Source organism: Melospiza georgiana, chromosome 31 (assembly GCF_028018845.1).
Source record: "Melospiza georgiana isolate bMelGeo1 chromosome 31, bMelGeo1.pri, whole genome shotgun sequence".
Classification (NCBI taxonomy): domain Eukaryota; kingdom Metazoa; phylum Chordata; class Aves; order Passeriformes; family Passerellidae; genus Melospiza; species Melospiza georgiana.
Window position 1 is genome coordinate 3,817,536 of NC_080460.1, and position 18,872 is coordinate 3,836,407.

The 18,872-nt window shown below is 49.3% G+C and overlaps 1 protein-coding gene across 3 annotated transcripts; it reads right to left on the reverse strand.

Annotated features, from left to right (window-relative positions):
* Window positions 1-1,533: 1,533 nt before the first annotated feature.
* Window positions 1,534-17,624, reverse strand: RASSF2 (Ras association domain family member 2). Of its 3 annotated transcripts, XR_009115794.1 has the most exons (13): window positions 17,564-17,615; window positions 17,020-17,133; window positions 12,324-12,441; window positions 10,127-10,202; window positions 8,976-9,127; window positions 8,228-8,316; window positions 7,189-7,337; window positions 6,232-6,333; window positions 5,546-5,597; window positions 4,665-4,786; window positions 3,321-3,418; window positions 2,599-3,035; window positions 1,534-2,500 (listed from the first exon to the last, which is right to left on the reverse strand). XR_009115794.1 is itself a non-coding variant. In XM_058042403.1 (11 exons), the coding sequence occupies exons 2-11, from the start codon at window positions 12,377-12,379 to the stop codon at window positions 2,966-2,968; spliced, it is 966 nt and encodes a 321-aa protein (XP_057898386.1). In that variant the 5' UTR covers window positions 12,380-12,441; window positions 17,564-17,624; the 3' UTR covers window positions 2,801-2,965. The 3 variants fall into 3 exon arrangements, 2 of the variants coding, with proteins under 2 accessions (XP_057898386.1, XP_057898387.1); XM_058042403.1 differs by lacking the exons at window positions 1,534-2,500; window positions 17,020-17,133 and having other exon boundaries at window positions 2,801-3,035; window positions 17,564-17,624; XM_058042404.1 differs by lacking the exons at window positions 1,534-2,500; window positions 17,020-17,133; window positions 17,564-17,615 and adding an exon at window positions 16,761-16,848 and having other exon boundaries at window positions 2,801-3,035.
* Between the last annotated feature and the right edge of the window lie 1,248 nt (window positions 17,625-18,872).

Below are 18,872 nucleotides of genomic sequence, written 5' to 3' on the forward strand. Positions count from 1 at the left end.
TCAATTCGCCTCCTTTTCCCTGCCCCGCTGCTCCGGCTTTCGGGGTCGTTTTGGAGAAAGCGCTGAGGAGCGTGTCCCCCCCTCCCCGCTTCCAGCTGTTGGCACAAAAACCGGGAAATCCCAATTAAAAAAAAAATCCCAAAATGAGGATTTCCCCCTCCTGTTTTTCCCTTCCTGTTTTTCCCCCTCTCTCTTTTCCCCCAAATTTCGGGACCCCATCATCCAGGGAAAATCCCAGTGCTGGAGCACCCCAGCCAGCGCTGCGCTCCCCATGCCGCCCTAACAAACCCCGATGATGTTTTTTTTTTTTGCTGTTTCCGCACCCAATTCCCGGTGTTTTCAGCCCAGAATTCGCGGTGCTGCCCTTACCCGTGCCGGGGCCCCGCTGGCTCTGCTGGCTTCGGCTTTTCCCGCAGCATCGGGGCAGGTCCGGCCCCCAGAGGGGAGGGAGAGCGGGGAGGGCTCGGGGACAGCCCCGGGGCGGCTTCCAGGGGGCCAAAATAGCCCAAAATAACAAAAAATAGCCAAAAATAACCAAAAATAGCCCCAAATATAACCCAAAATAGCAAAAAAATAACCAAGAATAGCCCCAAATATAACCCAAAATAACCCACAATAGCCCAAAATAGCCCAAAATAACCCAAAATAGCCCAAAATATAACCCAAAATAGCCCAAAAAAAACCCAAAATAGCCCAAAATATAACCCAAAATAGCCCAAAATAACCCAAAATAGCCCAAACTAACCCAAAATAGCCCCAAATATAACCCAAAATAACCCACAATAGCCCAAAATAGCCCAAAATAACCCAAAATAGCCCAAAATAGCCCAACATAAACTAACATAGCCCAAAATAGTCCAAGATAGCCCAAAGTAACCCAAAATATAGCCCAAAATAGCCCAAAATAACCCAAAATAGCCCACAATAACCCAAATTAGCCCAAAATAACCCAAAATAACCCAAAATAGCCCAAAATCGCCCACAATAACCCAAAATAGCCCAAAATAGCCAAAAATAGCCCAAAATAACCCAAAATAGCCCAAAATAAACCAAAATAGCCCAACATAGCCCAAAATAGCCCAAGATAGCCCAAAATAACCCAAAATATAACCCAAAATAGCCCGAAATAACCCAAAATAGCCCAAAATAACCCAAAATAGCCCGAAATAACCCAAAATATAACCCCAAATAGCCCAAAATAACCCAAAATTTATACAAATATAGATATTTATATAAAATAACCCAGGTTTTACCTTCTGAGAGGGAAATGCCTGCAGGATGGAGCCTGCAGAGTGCAGGGGTAAATTATCCCTGGGGATGGGTAAATCCTAAACCTGCCCCAATATTCCCCAAAAATCTGCCAGAAATTTAGGTGGGAATCTGTAAATCTGGGAGGTGAGAGTGTTTCTCCTTGGAGAATTTCTCCACTGGGATTTTACTATTTTCCCTCATTTTTTACTGATTTCCATGGAATTTCTACCCACAAAAAGTGATTTATTCTGGACAAAGCCAGGCTCTGACTCAGGGGGTTTCATTCTGCATGAAGTTGCTACATATTTTATTTTATTTTATTTATTTTATTTTATTTCCTTGTTAATCCACGCAGCAGTGCCACAATCATCCTTCAAACACATCCAAAGCTCCTCTCGCTGTACAAACACTTTCCCCAACGTGAGTTAGAGGTGGAAAAGGTACCATTAAAATTAAAATTTAAATTTAAACATTAAAAATTAAAAAAAAAGAAAAAAATTACAAAGATGCATTGCAAAAACTCAAAGGGAAGTGGGGGGAAAGTTAATTCACATCGAGGTATAAAATGGGTATTGCTGGTTTAGCCTGGGAGGAAAGAGGTTTTTCCTGGTTTCACCAGGATCGTTTCCTGGCTAGAAAATGGATTTGGAAAACAAAATCCTCTTTATTTCTGCCTCCTCCTGCCTCTCCCCCTTTCCCCACCCAGACCCCTCGAGGTGCTCGAGGCCCTCAGCCATTCGCTTTTGTGGTTTTTGGCATTTTCAGCTACCAGAGAGGTTTGACATCGTGGTTTTCTGCAAAATCCTGAAATATTAGTGCAAATTACGGGGGGGGGGGGGGGGGCGGAGGGGCCACGCCGTGGCTGCAGCTTTGGGGGAAAAATGGGATTTTCTCCTGGGCTGGAAACGCACCCACGAGCCCCCAGGTCAGGGCTAAACCCCCCCAAAACCTCAGCCAACCCTTGGGATTTATAAATCCTCCCCACACCTGGGAATTATTGCGGTGATAGGGCAGGAATGTGCTTTTCTCATTTAAAAAAAAAAAAGAGGAAATTTTCTGTGCTCCGTTGCTGCCGAGCAGCAGGACCCTCACGGGGAGCCACAGTGGGCATTTTCAACCAGAGCCCCCCAAAATTCCAGCTCTGGAATTCTGGCAGCCCCACCTTGGTGCTGCTCACAGAATTCCTCCTTTTTCTCTCTTTTTTAAAATTTTTTTCCCCCTGTGTTTTCCAGAGTTGGGAATTTCCAACCTGAGCCCTCCAAATTCCAGCTCTGGATCATTCATCTTTTTTTTTTTTTTAATTTTTTTTTTTTTTCCCTGTGTTTTCCAGAATTGGGCATTTCCAACCTGAGCCCCCCAAAATCCCAGCTCTGGAATTCTCCTCTTTTTTCTCCTTTTTGTTTTGTTTCTTTTCCCCTGTATTTTCCAGAATTGGGAATTTCCAGCCCGAGCCCCCCCAAAATCCCAGCTCTGCAATTCTGGCAGCCCCACCTTGGCGCTGCTCACAGAATTCCTCTTTTGTCTATTTATTTTTTTTGCCTTTTTTCCCCTGGATTTGAGGCTCTGGCTGGAGCTGCCCCAGCCAGAGGCTTCCTGGGAGGAGCCCCCCGAGGATTTTGAGGGATGGAGTTTTTGGGAGGGGCTTTGGCTCGGGTTTGGGGCCGTCCAGGAGCGTTTTGGGGCTGGGGTTTGGTGCAGCACATCCCGGGGATGCTCACATGGCCGTGGGGCCCTCGCAGATCTCCTCCAGCCTCTGCTCGATCATCAGCCGCAGGATGGAGTACCTGGGGAGCGGGCACAGAAATTTTAAATAAAGGATTTTTCCACCCTGCAACAATTCGAACCCCTGTTTGGGGATGTTAAACCCCGCTTTCACCACAAAACCAGGCAGAAAATCCCACAAAAAATCCCAAATTTATTATTTTTCCCTCCTATTCCCCCCCCCCACCCCTCTCTGCTTCCCCAAACTTAGGGATCACCAGGCAGGGAAAATCCCAGTGCTGGAGCATCCCGGGGCTGCACAAATGAGATTTTTTGGGGGGATTTTCTTCCCCTCCAGCCCCACGTACTTGTGCTTCAGCTTCTTCACTTCCCGGTCCTCCTCCTCCTCCAGCTTCTGGATGAAGCTCCTGAGGATGGGCATCTCGAATTTGATGTACTGGGCGACCTGGGGGGCACAGGAGAGGCAGGAGATGGTGAGGAGGAGGATGAACTCATCCATCCCCCTTCCTCTCCTTAGATTTCACCAAATATCCCAAAATTTTGCAGCAAACCCTAAAAAAAAAATTATGTTTGTGACCACCATCTCGTGGGAACAAATGGATAACTATGGGGAGAAGATCTGCCTATGGTTTATTTATTTTATTTTTGTTTTAATTCACCCACTGGCTGCTGGAGGTGGCTCTGAGGGTCCCCAAGGTCTCGGAGCTGTTTAATCCCAAACTGACCCCAAAAGCGCCGGGTTTGGGGCGGGATTTCGGAGCAGAGCCGGCAGATGGCACAAGGGAGCCGCTCCCAGCCGGTGGAAAAAAACAATTCTGGGATGGCAGGGCTGGGATGGCAGAACGGGGCTGGGGAGGCACGGGGGATTAACTGGGAGTGCACTGGGAATGGACTGGGAGTGCACTGGGAATACACTGGGAATGCACCGGGAACAGAGTGGGAATGAACTGGGAGTGAACTGGGAGTGCACTGGGAATGGACTGGGAATGCACTGGGAACAGAGTGGGAATGGACTGGGAGTGCACTGGGAATATTCTGGGAATATATTGGGAATGCACTGGGAATGAATACACTGGGAATGAACTGGGAATGCACTGGGAATATACTGGGAATATTCTGGGAATGTATTGGGAATGCTCTGGGAATGAACTGGGAATGTACTGGGAAGGCACTGGGAACAGACTGGGAATGCTCTGGGAATGCATTGAGAATGCACTGGGAATGGACTGGGAATGCACTGGGAATAAACTGGGGATGTACTGGAAGTGCACTGGGAATATACCGGGAATTCTCTGGGAATGCATTCTGGGAATATGCTGGGAATATATTGGGAATTCACTGAGAATGCACTGGGGATGGACTGGGAGTACACTGGGAACACACTGGGAATGCTCCGGGGAATTTCCTGGAGGATCAGGAGTTTCCATGGACAGAGCAGCTCCTGCAGCCCCAGCACCTCTCTGTCCATCAGGGACAAACCCTCCCCTGTGGGGCTGAGGAGGGGCTGGCACGGAATTCCCAAAAAAGCCCCCCCAGGATCCCTGGCAGCGGCCCAGGCCGGGCACTAGGGCTTGGAGCCAGCAGGGCCAGGGGAGGCATCCCTGCCACGGCAGGGGTGGCACCGGGTGGGATTTGGGGGCTCCCTCCCACCCAAACCCGGCTCTCCCCGAACGCCCCCGGGGCGCACTCACGTCGTAGGTGACCTCCTCCACCTGGTCCTTCTCCATGAGGAACACCTTGGACACCTGCTCGCAGGGGCCCTGCAGCACGCGGGCCAGCAGCGGGAAATCGCTGCCGCGCAGCCGCTGCTTCTCTGCAAGGACAGCGACGGAACCGCGGCCTTGGCACCGGCGGGGCACCGTGGTACCGGCAGGGCACCGGGGTACCAGCAGGGCACCGGGGTACCGGCAGGGCACCGTGGTACCGGCAGGGCACCGGGGTACCGGCAGTGCCCACGAGGTACCGGCAGTGCCAGGGTTGTTCTGGCAGTGTCTGAGTGGTACCAGAAGTGCCTGTGTGATACTGGCAGTGCCAGGGTGGTACCGGCGGTGCCCATGAGGTACCAGCACTTCCCATGAAGTACTGGCAGCGCCCAGGTTGTTCTGGCAGTGCCAGGTTGTTCTGGCAGTGCCAGGGTGGTTCTGGCAGTGTCTGAGTGGTACCAGAAGTGCCCAGGTGGTACCAGCAGTGCCTGTGTGATACTGGCAGTGCCAGGGTCGTACCAACACTGCCCATGAGGTACTGGCAGTGCCAGAGTGGTGTTGGCAGTGCCTGGGTGGTACTGGCAGTGCCCATGAGGTACTGGCAGTGCCAGAGTGGTTCTGGCAGTGCCTGGGTGGTTCTGCCAGTGCCTCAGTGGTACCAGAGGTCCTGGCAGTGCCAGGGTGGTACTGACAGTGCCTGGGCAACACCAGGGCCAAGGTGGCAGCACTTTGGCCCTGGTGCTGGGGATTTGGGGCACTCATGTCCAGCAGTTTGGGAATAATTTGGGGCACTCATGCCCAGGAGAATTTGGGGCACTCATGCCCAGGAGAATTTGGGGCACTCATGCCCAGGGGTTTGGGGCACTCACCTCCGCTCGTGTGCACCATGTACAGAGCAAACTCCTCTGCTGAGTTCTCGATCTGGGGGAGACACAAAGCTCTGATAAAGGGACAGGTTCTGCCCTGGTATAGTCTATATATATCTATATCTATATCTATATCTATATCTATATCTATATCTATATCTATATCTATATCTATCTATCTATATCTATATCTATATCTATCTATCTATCTATCTACATATGGTATAGATTTTTATATATATATACACATGTATATGTGTGTTTGTGTATGTATACATATATACATATATATAATATAATGTGAACGCAGATTTTACACATATAATATAAATATTTTATATATAATCTAAACCTTTGTATATAATATAAAGATTTATATATAAAAATTCATATGTATACAATCTGAATGCAAAATACATGTATATAATATAAAGATTTATAAATAATATGAACATAAACATAAACTATATAAATAAATATAAATATATATAAAGTTATAACATATAAAAATGATAAAATATGAGTACAAACAGATAATACTTTATACATGGATACATGTGTATGTGTGTATATATATATATAAAATCTGAATGCACATTTTGTATACACATAATCTATAAAACATTTTCACTTACTTTAACCACAACACAAGCTGCACTCAGAGCACCGAGGGAGGGTCATGGCCATACCTTGAACTTGTTGAGCAGCAGTTTGAGCACCTGGGGCGTGGTCATGGTGCTGTTGATGCGCACGTTGGTGACGGAGCCGTAGGCGGGTGTGAACACCGAGGTCTGAGGGGCACAGCGGGCACTGAGAGCCCTGCCAGGACCCCCCCAGATCCCCCGGACCCCCCCCCAGAGCCCTCTGTGAGGCTCTGTCCAAAATTCCTCTCATTTTTGCCTCACAATCCTCACTGGGGAGCACTGAAGAGAAGACCCCGCCTGAAATCTCTGCTGAGAACACGGACTGTGTGTACCCTTTCCAAACACCATTCTTTCCCCCAAAGGTACAACAGACTACCTCTGATTTGGTATCAAGATTCGTCCCCTTCCCTCGTCAAAAAAGAGTATAATTGGAGTTCAGATGGACATCTGAGATCTCCCTGGGCATGACCTGGTGAACTCCATGGGCTGGGCACTGAGGGACTCTGCCGTTCTATGTTTGGTAGCTATAAACCTTCCTTTTTTTCCTCCCTCTTTTCTTTATTTTTCCCCCTTTTCCCCTAATTCCTCCTCATCACGTTTCACTGCGGTTTTTCGATAAAGCTGCATTTGTTTTGATTATCACTGCAAACCCCCTTGAAATCAACACGCTCGCCATCCTCCCATTAATCTCAAAATCCCACCGCCCACGAGCCGTTGAAGCCAGCACTAAATACTTCCTGACCCAAGTGCTTCTGCCCTCGTCTTGTTCTCCAGCACAACCAACGCATGGTCATGCAAACCCCCTTGTGCCGTGATGGTTCTTTCTGCACTCTAAGATCACCTCATGCACCATCGCCTCGTGCCGTGTCAGATCTTTTTGCACCCTCAGATCAACCACCCCGCGAACCATCGCCTTGTGCCGCGATGGTTCTCTTTGCACTCTGGGATCACAAACCACCACGAACCCCGTCCGGTGAGGACGGGTGGTGGCACCAGGCTCACCTTGTGGTTGTAGAAGTGCCCGTTGATGGAGAAGCGGTGCCGCCGCAGCCGCCGCTGCTCGCCGGCCGTGCGGGCGCTGCCGCGGGGCCGGACGCCGACGTCGCTGCGGGTCCTCATCAGCTGCGGGGCCTCCTCTGCCGCCCTGGGGGCTGCACAGCACCTTCCACTGCAGTGGATCCCAACCCGGGGACTACTCCCCGTGGATCCCATCCTGGAGGATCTGAGCCCCAGCAGAGCCCCGGGACTGCTCCTGGTGGACCCAACCCCAACGGATCCAAGCCCTTGGACCGCTCCTGATGGATCCAAACCTGGTGGATCTGAGCCCCAGGACCACTCCTGGTGGATCTCAGCCCCAGGAGAGCCCCGTGATTGATCCTGGTGGATCCCATCCTGGAGGATCCAGCCGCTGGGACCACTCCCAGTGGATCTGAGCCCCAGGAGAGCCCTGGGACTGATCCTGGGGGACCCAATCCCGGTAGATCCAAGCCCTGGGACTACTCCCAGTGGATCTGAGCCCCAGCACCGATCCCAGTGGATCTGATCCTGATGGATCCAAGTCCAATCCTGCTGGATCCAAACCCGGTGGATCTGAGCCCCAGGAGAGCCCCAGGATTGATCCAATCCCTGTGGATCCAAGCTTCCAATGGATCTGAGCCCTGGGACCACTCCCAGTGGATCCGAGCCTGATCCTGGTGGATCTGAGCCCCAGGACTGATCCTGCTGGATCCAAAGCTGGTGGATCTGAGCCTTGTGATCCATCCCAGTGGATCTGAGCCCCATGATCAATCCCAGTGGATCCCATCCTGGAGGATCCGAGCCCTGGGACCACTCCCGATGGATCTGAGCTCTTGGACCACTCCTGATGGATCCAAGCCCTGGGACCACTCCCAGTGGATCCAAACCTGGTGGATGTGAGCCCCAGGACCACTCCTGGTGGATCTGAGCCCAGTGGATCCAAGCCCTCGTCCTGCTCCTGGTGGATCCAAACCCTTGGACCAGTCCTGGTGGATCTGATCCCGATGATCCCAGCCCAGCTCACCTGTGCCATTCCCGGGATTCTCCGTGCCGGTGGCCGTGTCCACATCTGTCACCTGGATGTCCGGCAGGGTGCTGGGCTTCAGCACGGACCTGGGGGGACAGAGAGGGGTGGGCGACCTGTCCTGGGTCCCTGTCCCGGGGTGCCTTGCCCTGCACAGCCTGACAGGCTGGAGGGAGGTTTTGGGGCTGTTTGTGTGGGTTTGGGGCTTTTTTGTGGGTTCAGGGCCGTTTGTGTGGTTTTGGGGCCGAATGTTTTTGGGTTGTCTGTGTGTGGTTTTGGGGTCCTCCGCCTCTTTTTGGGTGCTGGCTGTGTGGTTTTGGGGCTGTGTGGTTTTGTGTCTGTCTGTGTGTATTTTTGGGGCTGCCTGCCCGTTTTTGGGGCTGTGGTTTTTGGGGCTGTGTTTTTAGGTCTGTATTTTTAGGGCTGTATTTTTCAGGGCTGTGTTTTTAGGTCTGTATTTTTCAGGGCTGTGTTTTTTGGGGGCTGTGTATTTTTAGGGCTATGCTTTTAGGGGCTGTGTTTTTCAGGGCTGTGCTTTTTGGGGCCGTGTTTTTTAGGTCTGCATTTTTAGGGCTGCGTTTTTCAGGGCTGTGTTTTTCGGGTCTGTATTTTCAGAGCTGTGTATTTTTCAGGGATTTTCAGGGCCGCGTTTTGGGGCTGTGCTTTTAGGTCTGTATTTTCAGGGCTGTGTTTTGGGGCTGTGTTTTTTGGGGCTGTGTTTTTTGGGGCTGCCCCTGCCCTCACTCACCCGTGGGCGCCCAGGTTGCAGCCCGAGTGCCAGGAGGAGGAGGAGGGCGGCGGGCGGATGCGCTGGTTGTCGTCCTGCATCTGCAGGCGGATGGGGCGGCGCAGCCCCCACGAGATGTTCAGCAGCCCCTCCACGATCAGCTCCCCTTCCTCCTGCAGCCACAATTACACACAGAAAACGGGAATTTTACACACAGAAAATGGGAATTTTACACACAGAACACGGGGGTTTTACACACAGAAAATGGGAATTTTACACACAGAACATGGGGGTTTTACACACAGAATGCAGGGATTTTATACTCAGAATATAGGGATTTTATACACAGAACACAGGGGTTTTACACACAGAATGCAGGGATTTTATATGTAGAATATAAGGATTTTATATACAGAATATAAGGATTTTATACGTAGACTATAAGGACTTTATGCATGCAATATAAGGATTTTATACATAGAATGTAGGGATTTTATAGATATAATATAAGCAATCATATATAATATAAAGGTTTACATAGCATATAAAAAATCAGATATATACATGTCATTCGAATGTAGATTTTATATATGTAATATATGTAAGTATATATATTATATATGTATATATGTATTTATATATGTAAATATTGTATATAAATATAATGAAAATATATATCATATATGGTAAAGATTTAGGTATATAAATCATATATCTATTAATGTGAATGCAAATATATATATATATATATAAAATCCAAATGCAGATTTTCTATCTATAATGTAAAGATTATATATATGTAATATAAAGATCGATATATATAATTCATATATCCATATAATCTGAATGCAAATTACATATATACAATATAAAGATTTTATACATATATATAAATACAAGTGCAGATTGTATGTATATATGTAGTGTAAAGATTTTATATATAATAGAAAGATTTATATGTAAAAATTTTATATATATATATATATATATATACACATATATATACACACACACACATATATATATGTAATGTGAATGCAAATTACATACATATATAAATCTAAAATTATAATATTATATATTTTATATAAATTTGGAGTTCCCAGAGGAGCTGTGGCTGCCCCTGGACCCCTGGATTCCCTTTTGTGCCCCTCAATCCCCTCCTCTCTCACCTCCCGGTGCCGCAGCTGCAGGTTCTGCCCCTCGTAGTAGATGTTGTAGGTCTTGAGGTGCAGGAGCAGCTCATTCCTGGGGGAAAAAAAATTTTTAAAAAATTAAAAAATTAGGAAAAAAGATGCTGAGATGCGTTTTGGGGTGAGACGCTGCAGGCACCACCAACGACCCCTGAGGTGCTACAGGAAAAGCAGGAATTGCTGCCCTGGCTGAGGAACCCTCTGTGCTGCTGGGGACCCAAAAATTGCTTTGTTTGAGGCAGATTTGGGTCTTTTTCCTCCTCCCTTATTGAAGGTTTTGTGGGGGTCCAACGTTTTGCAGCCACAATCAGGGGGAGCAGCTCCCCGTGAGGGTGTCCCCCATAAATGTCCCTAAAAGGCACAGAAAACCCCAAAGGAGCTGGGGGCAGTTGGTCACGAGCTGAAAACCAAATAATTAAATCAGATTTCTGGGGGTCACGCTGGAGTCACGAGTGGTCACAGGCGAGGTGGCCACGCCGGGCTCCTCCAGCTCCGAACACAGCTCTGAGGGGCAAAGTGGTGAGGAAAACAAAAATAAATAAAAATAAAAATCAAAAACAAGGACAAAAATTGAGATTAAAAAAAAAATAAAAGGTGGAAATAAAGATATGTATGGAAACAAAAATAAAATAAATAAACGACAGCAACGGAAATCATTGAAAAATCAAAGTGAGGCACGCCAGGCTGGCTGAGCCCAGCCATGGATCACAGGACTCAACGCCTCCAGCACGAATTCCCAATTAATTCATTAATTAATTAATCCCCAGCTCCCAAAGCTGGGCTGGCCGAGAGAGGTTCAGGATGCTCAGCTGATAGAAACCAGCCCAAATCTTGGGAATTGTTAGATTTGTTAGATATTGTGTATATTATTATGTTATACATTAGATAGTGTTGTTACATATTGTATATATTGTTATATGCTGTATATATTGCTGTGTATAATGTTGCTATATATTGTATATATTGTTAGATATGGTATACATACAATACAATAGCTAGATATATTTATAGTATATACTGTTATATATTGTTATACATTGTTATACATTGTTATACATTGTTATACATTACACATTCTATAGTGTTTTTATATATAGTATGTATTGTTATATGTTGGTATATATTGTATATATTCTTGTATATTGTTAGATATTGTATATATATTGTTTATATTGTTAGATATTGCTATATATTACACGGCGTTGTTATATATTGTATATATTATATGTTATACATTAGATAGTGTTGTTATATATTGTATATATTGTTATATGTTGGTACATATTGTACATATTCTTGTATATTGTTAGATACCATATATATACAATACAATATATATATTGTATATATTGTTAGCTATTGCTATATATTACACGTTCTACAGTGTTGTTATATATTGTATATAATATATGTTATACATTAGATAGTGTTGTTATATATTGTATATATACAATATATAGATTGCATATCTTGTTATATATTGTATATATTGTTATAATCTGTTACATATTGTTAGATATTGTATATTTTAGGTCCCACACCACATCGCCCACTTCAGGTTCCAGCTAACCCATCCCATATCCCCTTATGCCATATCCCAAATACATCCCATATCCCACATTCTATACCCCATATCCGTCCCATATCCCATATCCCACATCCTATACCCCATATCCATCCCATATCCCATATTCCACATTTTATACCCCACATCCATCCCATATCCCATATCCCACATCCTATACCCCATATCCCATATCCATCCCATACATATCCCATATCCCACATCTGATGTCCCATATCCCACATCCATCCCATATCCCATGTCCCGCATCCCACATCCATCATCCCATATCCATCTCCCATATCCCACATCTCATATCCCACATCCATCCTATATTCCATATCTCATTTCCCATATCCCATATCCCACATTCTATACCCCACATCCGTCCCATATCCCATATCCCATACCCCACATCCATCCCATATCCCATATCCCACATCCATCCTATATTCCATATCCCATAACCCATACCCATCTCCCATATCCCACACCCACTCCATATCCCATATTCCATATCCCAGATCCCACATCCATCATCCCCTGAACACCAGAAACACTCCAGCCCCGTGTCCCCTCCATGTCCCACCCATGTCCCCCGTGTCCCCATACCTGGAGATGAACTTGTCCTTCCCGCAGGGCACCGCGCCCCCCGTGCTGAGCTCCATGGCGGGGCCGGGCGGGCATGGGGGGAGCCGGGCTGGGGGGACACGGCGGGGTCAGGAGAAAACTGAAAATGGAAATAAAAATAAATATAAATAAAAATAAATCTATAAACATAAAATATAAATATGAATATAAATATAAATAAAATATAAATAAACTTATAACTATAAATATTTTATAAATATAAATATAATATATTAATATATAAATATATAAATATATATTAATATAGAAATATATTTAATATATAAATATATATATTAATATATTAATATATAAATATATATAAATCTATAGATATATAGATATATAGATATATCGATATATAAATATATAGATATACAGATATATAGATATATAAATATGTAAATATATAAATATAAAGGAAATGGAAATAAAAAGAAAATAAAAGTAAAACCAAAGCAACAATATCAATATAAATTGTAAATATATAAATATAAAGGAAACGGAAATAAAAATGGAAATAAAAATGGAAATAAGAGTAAAGGTAAAACTAAGAATAAAACCAATTAGAAATGAAAATAAAATAAGTTACAAATTAAAAAGCAATGAAAATAAATCAAAAATAAGAATAAAAAGTAAGAATAAACATTAAAGCTAATGAAATTAATAAATAATTAAAAAGTAATTAAAATGAAAATTTAAAATAATATAAAATAACAAAATAATAAAATAATAAAACTTTTAAATAAATAAATAAACTTTAAATAAATAAATAAATAGGAAATGAAAAACTAAACCTAAAAATAAATAAATAATAAAAATAATAAGAAAATAAATATAATTTCAAGCAATGTAATAAATAAATAGATAAAAATTAAAATCAAACCTAAACCTAACTAACTAAATAAATAGAAATAACCCCCCGGGACTGGAAAGCGCTCGGGGGCGGGCGGGGCCCGGCGGCTCCTCCGGGGAACGAGCGAGATCAGATAAGGCCGGAGGCGCCGAACTCACTGAAAATTTAATCCCTTACCCTGAGATCTCCTTACCCTGCTCCCGCTGCATTTGCATGTGCAGCCCCCGCGGGTGTCCCGGCCAGGCCGGGGAATGGGAATTGTTCCTTTTTTCCCGATTTTTCCCCGATTTTTTCCCCGATGTTTTTACTCTTTCCCACCCCGCAGAGCTGCAAGGCGCGGGGCCGGGAGCGGCTGCTGCTCCCTTGGGCAGTCCCAGGGATGGATGTCCAGGCAGGCAGAAATCCCGGGCCGATCCTGCAGGTTTTTGTGATCCCAGAAACCACAGAAACCCTTGGGAACCCCAAATCCCACCCGGGACAGGCCCTGGCTCGGAGCTCAGGGGGAGTTTTTGGGTTTGGGGTGCTCAGTGTGGAAATCAGCCCTGGAAGAGGCCTCAGAATGGGGAACTGGGACGATTTTGAATGATATAAAAACAGTTTTTGGGGTTCTGCTATTCCTTGGATGGAAAAATTTAATTTTTCAGTCTTTTCCCTCCCTCCCCTTCTCCTGGAAGAGGAACTGAGGTGAATAAAAAGCGTTGGCTCCTCAAGGCTCTGATTTCCTCCTCCTCTCCATGTGCTTCCTCCCAGCCCCTGGGACACAAATCCCCCTTTTCCTGCAAGAAAAACCCCAAATTCACCCCAAAACCCAGGCCAGGGCAGTGAAACCTGCCAGGGGATGCACCCAAACCCTAAACCCCTGCAGGGCAGCAATCCTGGGGGCTCCATCCCACACGTTGGGACAAACAAATGGGGAAAATCTGATTTGCAGCAGCAAAAACTCCTCAGTGGCAAGAGGGGAAGGGCAGGAAATGGGCCCAGCCCAGCCCTGGGGCTCAGAGAAAAAGCAGAAGGAGAAGAGAAATCGCGGAAGAGCTGACAAAGCTTTGGGTTTCCTGAGGAGCTGTGGGAGGATTTTGGTAAAATCGGGTCAAATTCGGCAAAATTCAGCAAAATCCGGCGCCAAACTTCCCCCTGCAGCCACCTCCGTGCATCCTCCCACAGGAATAATCCAATTTATCCACCAAAAATTGTACCAGGAGGGGGTTTTGCTGCTGGCTCAAGGGTTTGGGATAAATCCATGGGGTTTTGGGGCAGCAGCAGAGTGTGGGACCCCAAATTTGGGGTTCCAGGTGTGAGGGGCACAAGGGAGGAAAAGCTCTGGGGAGGTTCAGGGGGGATTGAAGGACATGGCAGATGTGAAAATGGTGCCAAAAACACCAAAATGAGTAAAAAAGAACCCTCCTGGAGCAGCAAAACAACAAAAGTGAGTGGGAAAACTCATCCTAGAGCAGCAAAATCACCAAATGAGTGGGAAAACTCATCCTGGAGCTGCAAAATCACCAAAGGGAGTGAAAAGAACCCTCCTAGAGCAGCAAAATTACCAAAAAGAGTGGCATGAACCCTCCTAGAGCAGCAAAAACTCCAAAGTGAGTGGAAAAATTAATCCTAGAGCAGCAAGAACAGCAAAGGGAGTGGAAAAAGCTCTCCTGGAGCAGCAAAATCACCAAAAGATTGTGGAAAGAACTCTCCTAGAGCAGCAAAATCACCAAAAAGGGTGGAATGAACCCTCCTGGAGCAGCAAGAACTCCAAAGGGAGTGAAAGAAACCTTCCTGGGGCAGCAAAATTACCCAAGTGAGTGGGGAAAAACCTTCCTAGAGCAGCAAAATCATGAAAGGGAGTGGAAAAAAACCTTTCCTAGAGTAGGAGAACCACAAAAGCGAGGGAAAAAAACCTTCAGTTTTTCAGTAAAATCGTCAAAGTGAGTGGAAAATCCCCTCCTGGAGCAGCAGAGCCCAGGGTGGAGGCTTTGGTACCACTCGGAGCTTTTTTTCCAGAGCATCCTGGGGCCAATCCCAAACCCCAAATCCCTCCAAGGGGACGTGGGGATGAACAGGAGCCATAAAAAATTCCCCGTTTTGGGGTGCAAAGGGGAGCTCCAGCGTGCAGGTTCATCCTCCCGTGCCGAGGAGTTTCCTGTTTACGCCCCGGCCCGGCCACCTCGGCCTCCTCCGTCATCACATCCCCTTCCTCTGCTGGGAATGGGGCAAATTCTTCCTTTTTTGGGGCTGCAGAGAGAACCGGGCTGGGGGCGGAGGGGAGAGACCGGGAATGGCCCGGGACAGGCTGGGATAACTCAGGAAAAACTGGGATAACCCGGGAGAGACCGGGAATGGCCCAGGACAGGCTGGGATAACCCAGGAGAAACTGGGATAACCTGGGAGAGGCTGGGATAGCCCAGGACAGGCTGGGATAACTCAGGAAAAACTGGGATAACCCAGGACAGGCTGGGATAACCCAGGAGAGACCGGGAACGACCCGGGACAGGCTGGGATAACTCAGGAAAAACTGGGATAACCCGGGAGAGACCGGGAATGACCCGGGACAGGCTGGGATAACTCAGGAAAAACTGGGATAACCTGGGACAGGCTGGGATAACTCAGGAAAAACTGGGATAACCCGGGAAAAACTGGGATAACCTGGGACAGGCTGGGATAACTCAGGAAAAACTGGGATAACCCGGGAGAGACCGGGAATCACCCGGGACAGGCTGGGATAGCCCGGGACAGGCTGGGATAACCCGGGAAAAAATGGGATAACCCGGGAAAAAATGGGATAACCCGGGAAAAAATGGGATAACCCGGGACAGGCTGGGATAGCCCTGGACAGGCTGGGATAACCCGGGAAAAACTGGGATAACCCAGGACAGGCTGGGATAACCCAGGAGAGACCGGGAACGACCCGGGACAGGCTGGGATAACCCGGGAAAAAATGGGATAACCCGGGAGAGGCTGGGATAGCCCAGGACAGGCTGGGATAGCCCGGGAGAGGCTGGGATAGCCCGGGAAAAAATGGGATAACCCGGGAAAAAATGAGATAATCCGGGACAGGCTGGGATAACCCGGGAGAGACCAGGAATCAACCGGGACAGGCTGGGATAACTCAGGAAAAACTGGGATAACCTGGGAAAAACTGGGATAACCCGGGAGAGGCTGGGATAACCTGGGAAAAACTGGGATAACCCGGGACAGGCTGGGAATCACCCAAATCAAGGCGCTGGCCGAGTGGAAGTCGCTGCATTGCTCAACCCCGGCAGTTTGGGGCCGGCTCAGTTGCCGGCACCCCCCGTGCCTGTTTCCCCCTCGGTTTCGCCCTGCCCTGCCCGAGCCTCTCTTGGTGCTTTGAAAAGCGCTTTTAGCACAGCTCCGGGGCAAACCAGGGAGGGCTCCGGCCCTCTCTGCCTTCTCTTGTTCGGACTTGTTCCCCTCCCCAAAAGGAACCCCCTTAAACCCCGTCCCGCATCCCCGCAGCCCAGCCCGGCCGCATCCACACAGCTCCTGCCCGGCTCCAACACAGCAAAACAAGGAAAAAAGTACCCAAACCGCCCAAAACCCCGTTTTACCAGGAGAGCGATGTTTTCCCCTGCTCCTGCAAAGAAATCTCCAGTTTTTGTGGGTTTTTTTGCTGCCTCGGTCCCACCCCGCCCCGGCAGCATCCCCGGCTGGGGCGGGATCGGGCGCAGCCGAGCATTGTGGGAATATCCCGTCCCCGGAGAGGCCGCGATGCTCGCTCCCCGCCGCCGCTGCCGGCCCGAGGCCGCCCCGGTGCCCGAGCATCGCCCGCAGGCGGCGCCGGGCGCGGGCACCGAGCGCAGCGCTCACCCCGGGCCGCGGGTCCTGCGCTACCGCCGGGCCGGGACCGCTGCCCTCGGCCGCATCGCTAGGCGGGGAGCGGCGGCCGCTCCATTGTTCCCAGCGCCGCTATTGTTCTCCGTCCTGCGGGAACGAACGGGGCACGGAGGGAGCGCTCAGCGCCCGCGGAGGGGCCGCGCTCGGGGCTCGGGGCTGCGCTCGGGTGGAGCCGGGGCTGGGGCGGGCCCGGGCAGCGCGGGGGGACGGGACGGGACGGGACGGGACGGGACGGGACGGGAGGAGAAGGTGCCGAAGCCGGGCAGGAACCGCGGAGCCCGCGGCTGCTCCAGCCCCGCTCGGGGGCGATGCTGGGGGGGCTGCGGGGACACCGGGGCTGGGGGACGGAGCGCGGAGATCGCGGAGGTTTCCCGTGAGCTCCCGGCTGCGGGGGAAGCCGCGCTCAGCCCCGGGGCCGCTCCCGGCGCGGGGGACGGGGATAGGGATGGAGAGCGGGATGGGGATGAGGATGGGGATGGGGATGAGGATGGGGATGCCCCGTCCCGCCCGCACTCACCCGGTGCCGGTGCCGCTCCGCTCGCAGCCGGTGCCCCCGGAGGCCGCCCCGGGGCGGGGCGGGGCGGGACGGGGCGGGGCGCGGGGGTGGCAGCGCGGGGACACCCCCGTCCCTCCCCGGGGACAGCCCCGTCCCTCCCTCCATCCCTCCCTCCCGCAGCCGGGACCAGCCCGCAACCCGCAACCCGGATCCCCTCCCGCATCCCGGATCCCCTCCCAGGTCCCAGGGTTGGCGACCCCAAAGGATGGCACCTCGGGGAGCCGCGTTGCCCCCGCCCGGACATCCCGAGGGATGCTCCAGGAACGTCCCTGGGCAGGTTCCGGGTTCCCCAAGGACCCCCCGGCTCCAGTCCGGTGTCACCTGAGGGGTCTGGAAGGATTCTCCATCCCTGGTGCCAAGGGCAGAGTCCCAAAGGACGCCCTGTCGCCACTGTCACAGCCAGGATCCCAAAAATGCAAATCCTATTTCCAGTGTTAGGAACAGAATCCCAAAAATGCCCCATTCCCAATGTCAGGAACAGGATCCCAAAGGATTCCCCATTCCCAATGTCAGGAACAGGATCCCAAAGGTTCCACATTCCCAGTGTGAGGAACAGGATCCCAAAAATGCCCAATTCCCAGTGCCAGGAACTGGATCCCAAAGGAATCCCCCTTCCTGATGGCCAGAACAGGATCCCAAAACGTTCCCCATTCCCAATGTCAGGAACAGGATCCCAGAAGATCCCCCATTACTCATGGCAGGAACAGGATCCCAAAGGAATCCCCCTTCCTGATGGTCAGAACAGGATCCCAAAGATCCCCCATTTCCAACGTGAGGAACAGGATCCCAAGGGATTCTCCAGCCCCACTGCCAAGACCAGAATCCCGAAGGAATCCCCATCCCACGCAGCCGGGCTGGAAATGCTCCCACAATCGGCTCCAGCTTTGTCCAGAATGCCCAGAGGGAATTCCTGGGCTGCATCCCCCAGGCTGGAGCAGTTTTTCTGCCCCAAAAAGCCCCAGATCCAGGGATATCCAGCGCCAGAGCTGAGCACAGAGCACACACACGCTTGGCTGCTCCCCTCGGATCCAAAACCGCCCCCGAGCTGGGATGGAGGAGGAGAGAAATTCAAATTAAATTGAATGCTGGAGCAGCAGCTGCAGCACTCAGCGTTCCCAGGGTCGGGCTCTCATCCTGCCCGTCCAGCCCCAGCACCCTGGGGACACTTTGGGGGAGCTTGGTGAGAGTTTGGGGGTGTTTTGGGGGTGTTTATGGGGAATTTGGGGGTGTTCAGTATTCCAGAGCAGCAGCAGCCGTGTCCCTCCTCCTT

Bases quoted from the DNA above. Each gene is read 5' to 3' on its own strand.
- RASSF2 (XM_058042403.1), bottom strand. From the start codon at position 12,379: ATGGAGCTCAGCACGGGGGGCGCGGTGCCCTGCGGGAAGGACAAGTTC. The intron at 9,128-10,126 runs GTGAGAGAGGAG...TTGTGGCTGCAG, and splicing joins TGCAGCTGCGGCACCGGGAG to GAGGAAGGGGAGCTGATCGT. The intron at 3,036-3,320 runs GTACGTGGGGCT...CCCGCTCCCCAG, and splicing joins GTGAAGAAGCTGAAGCACAA to GTACTCCATCCTGCGGCTGA.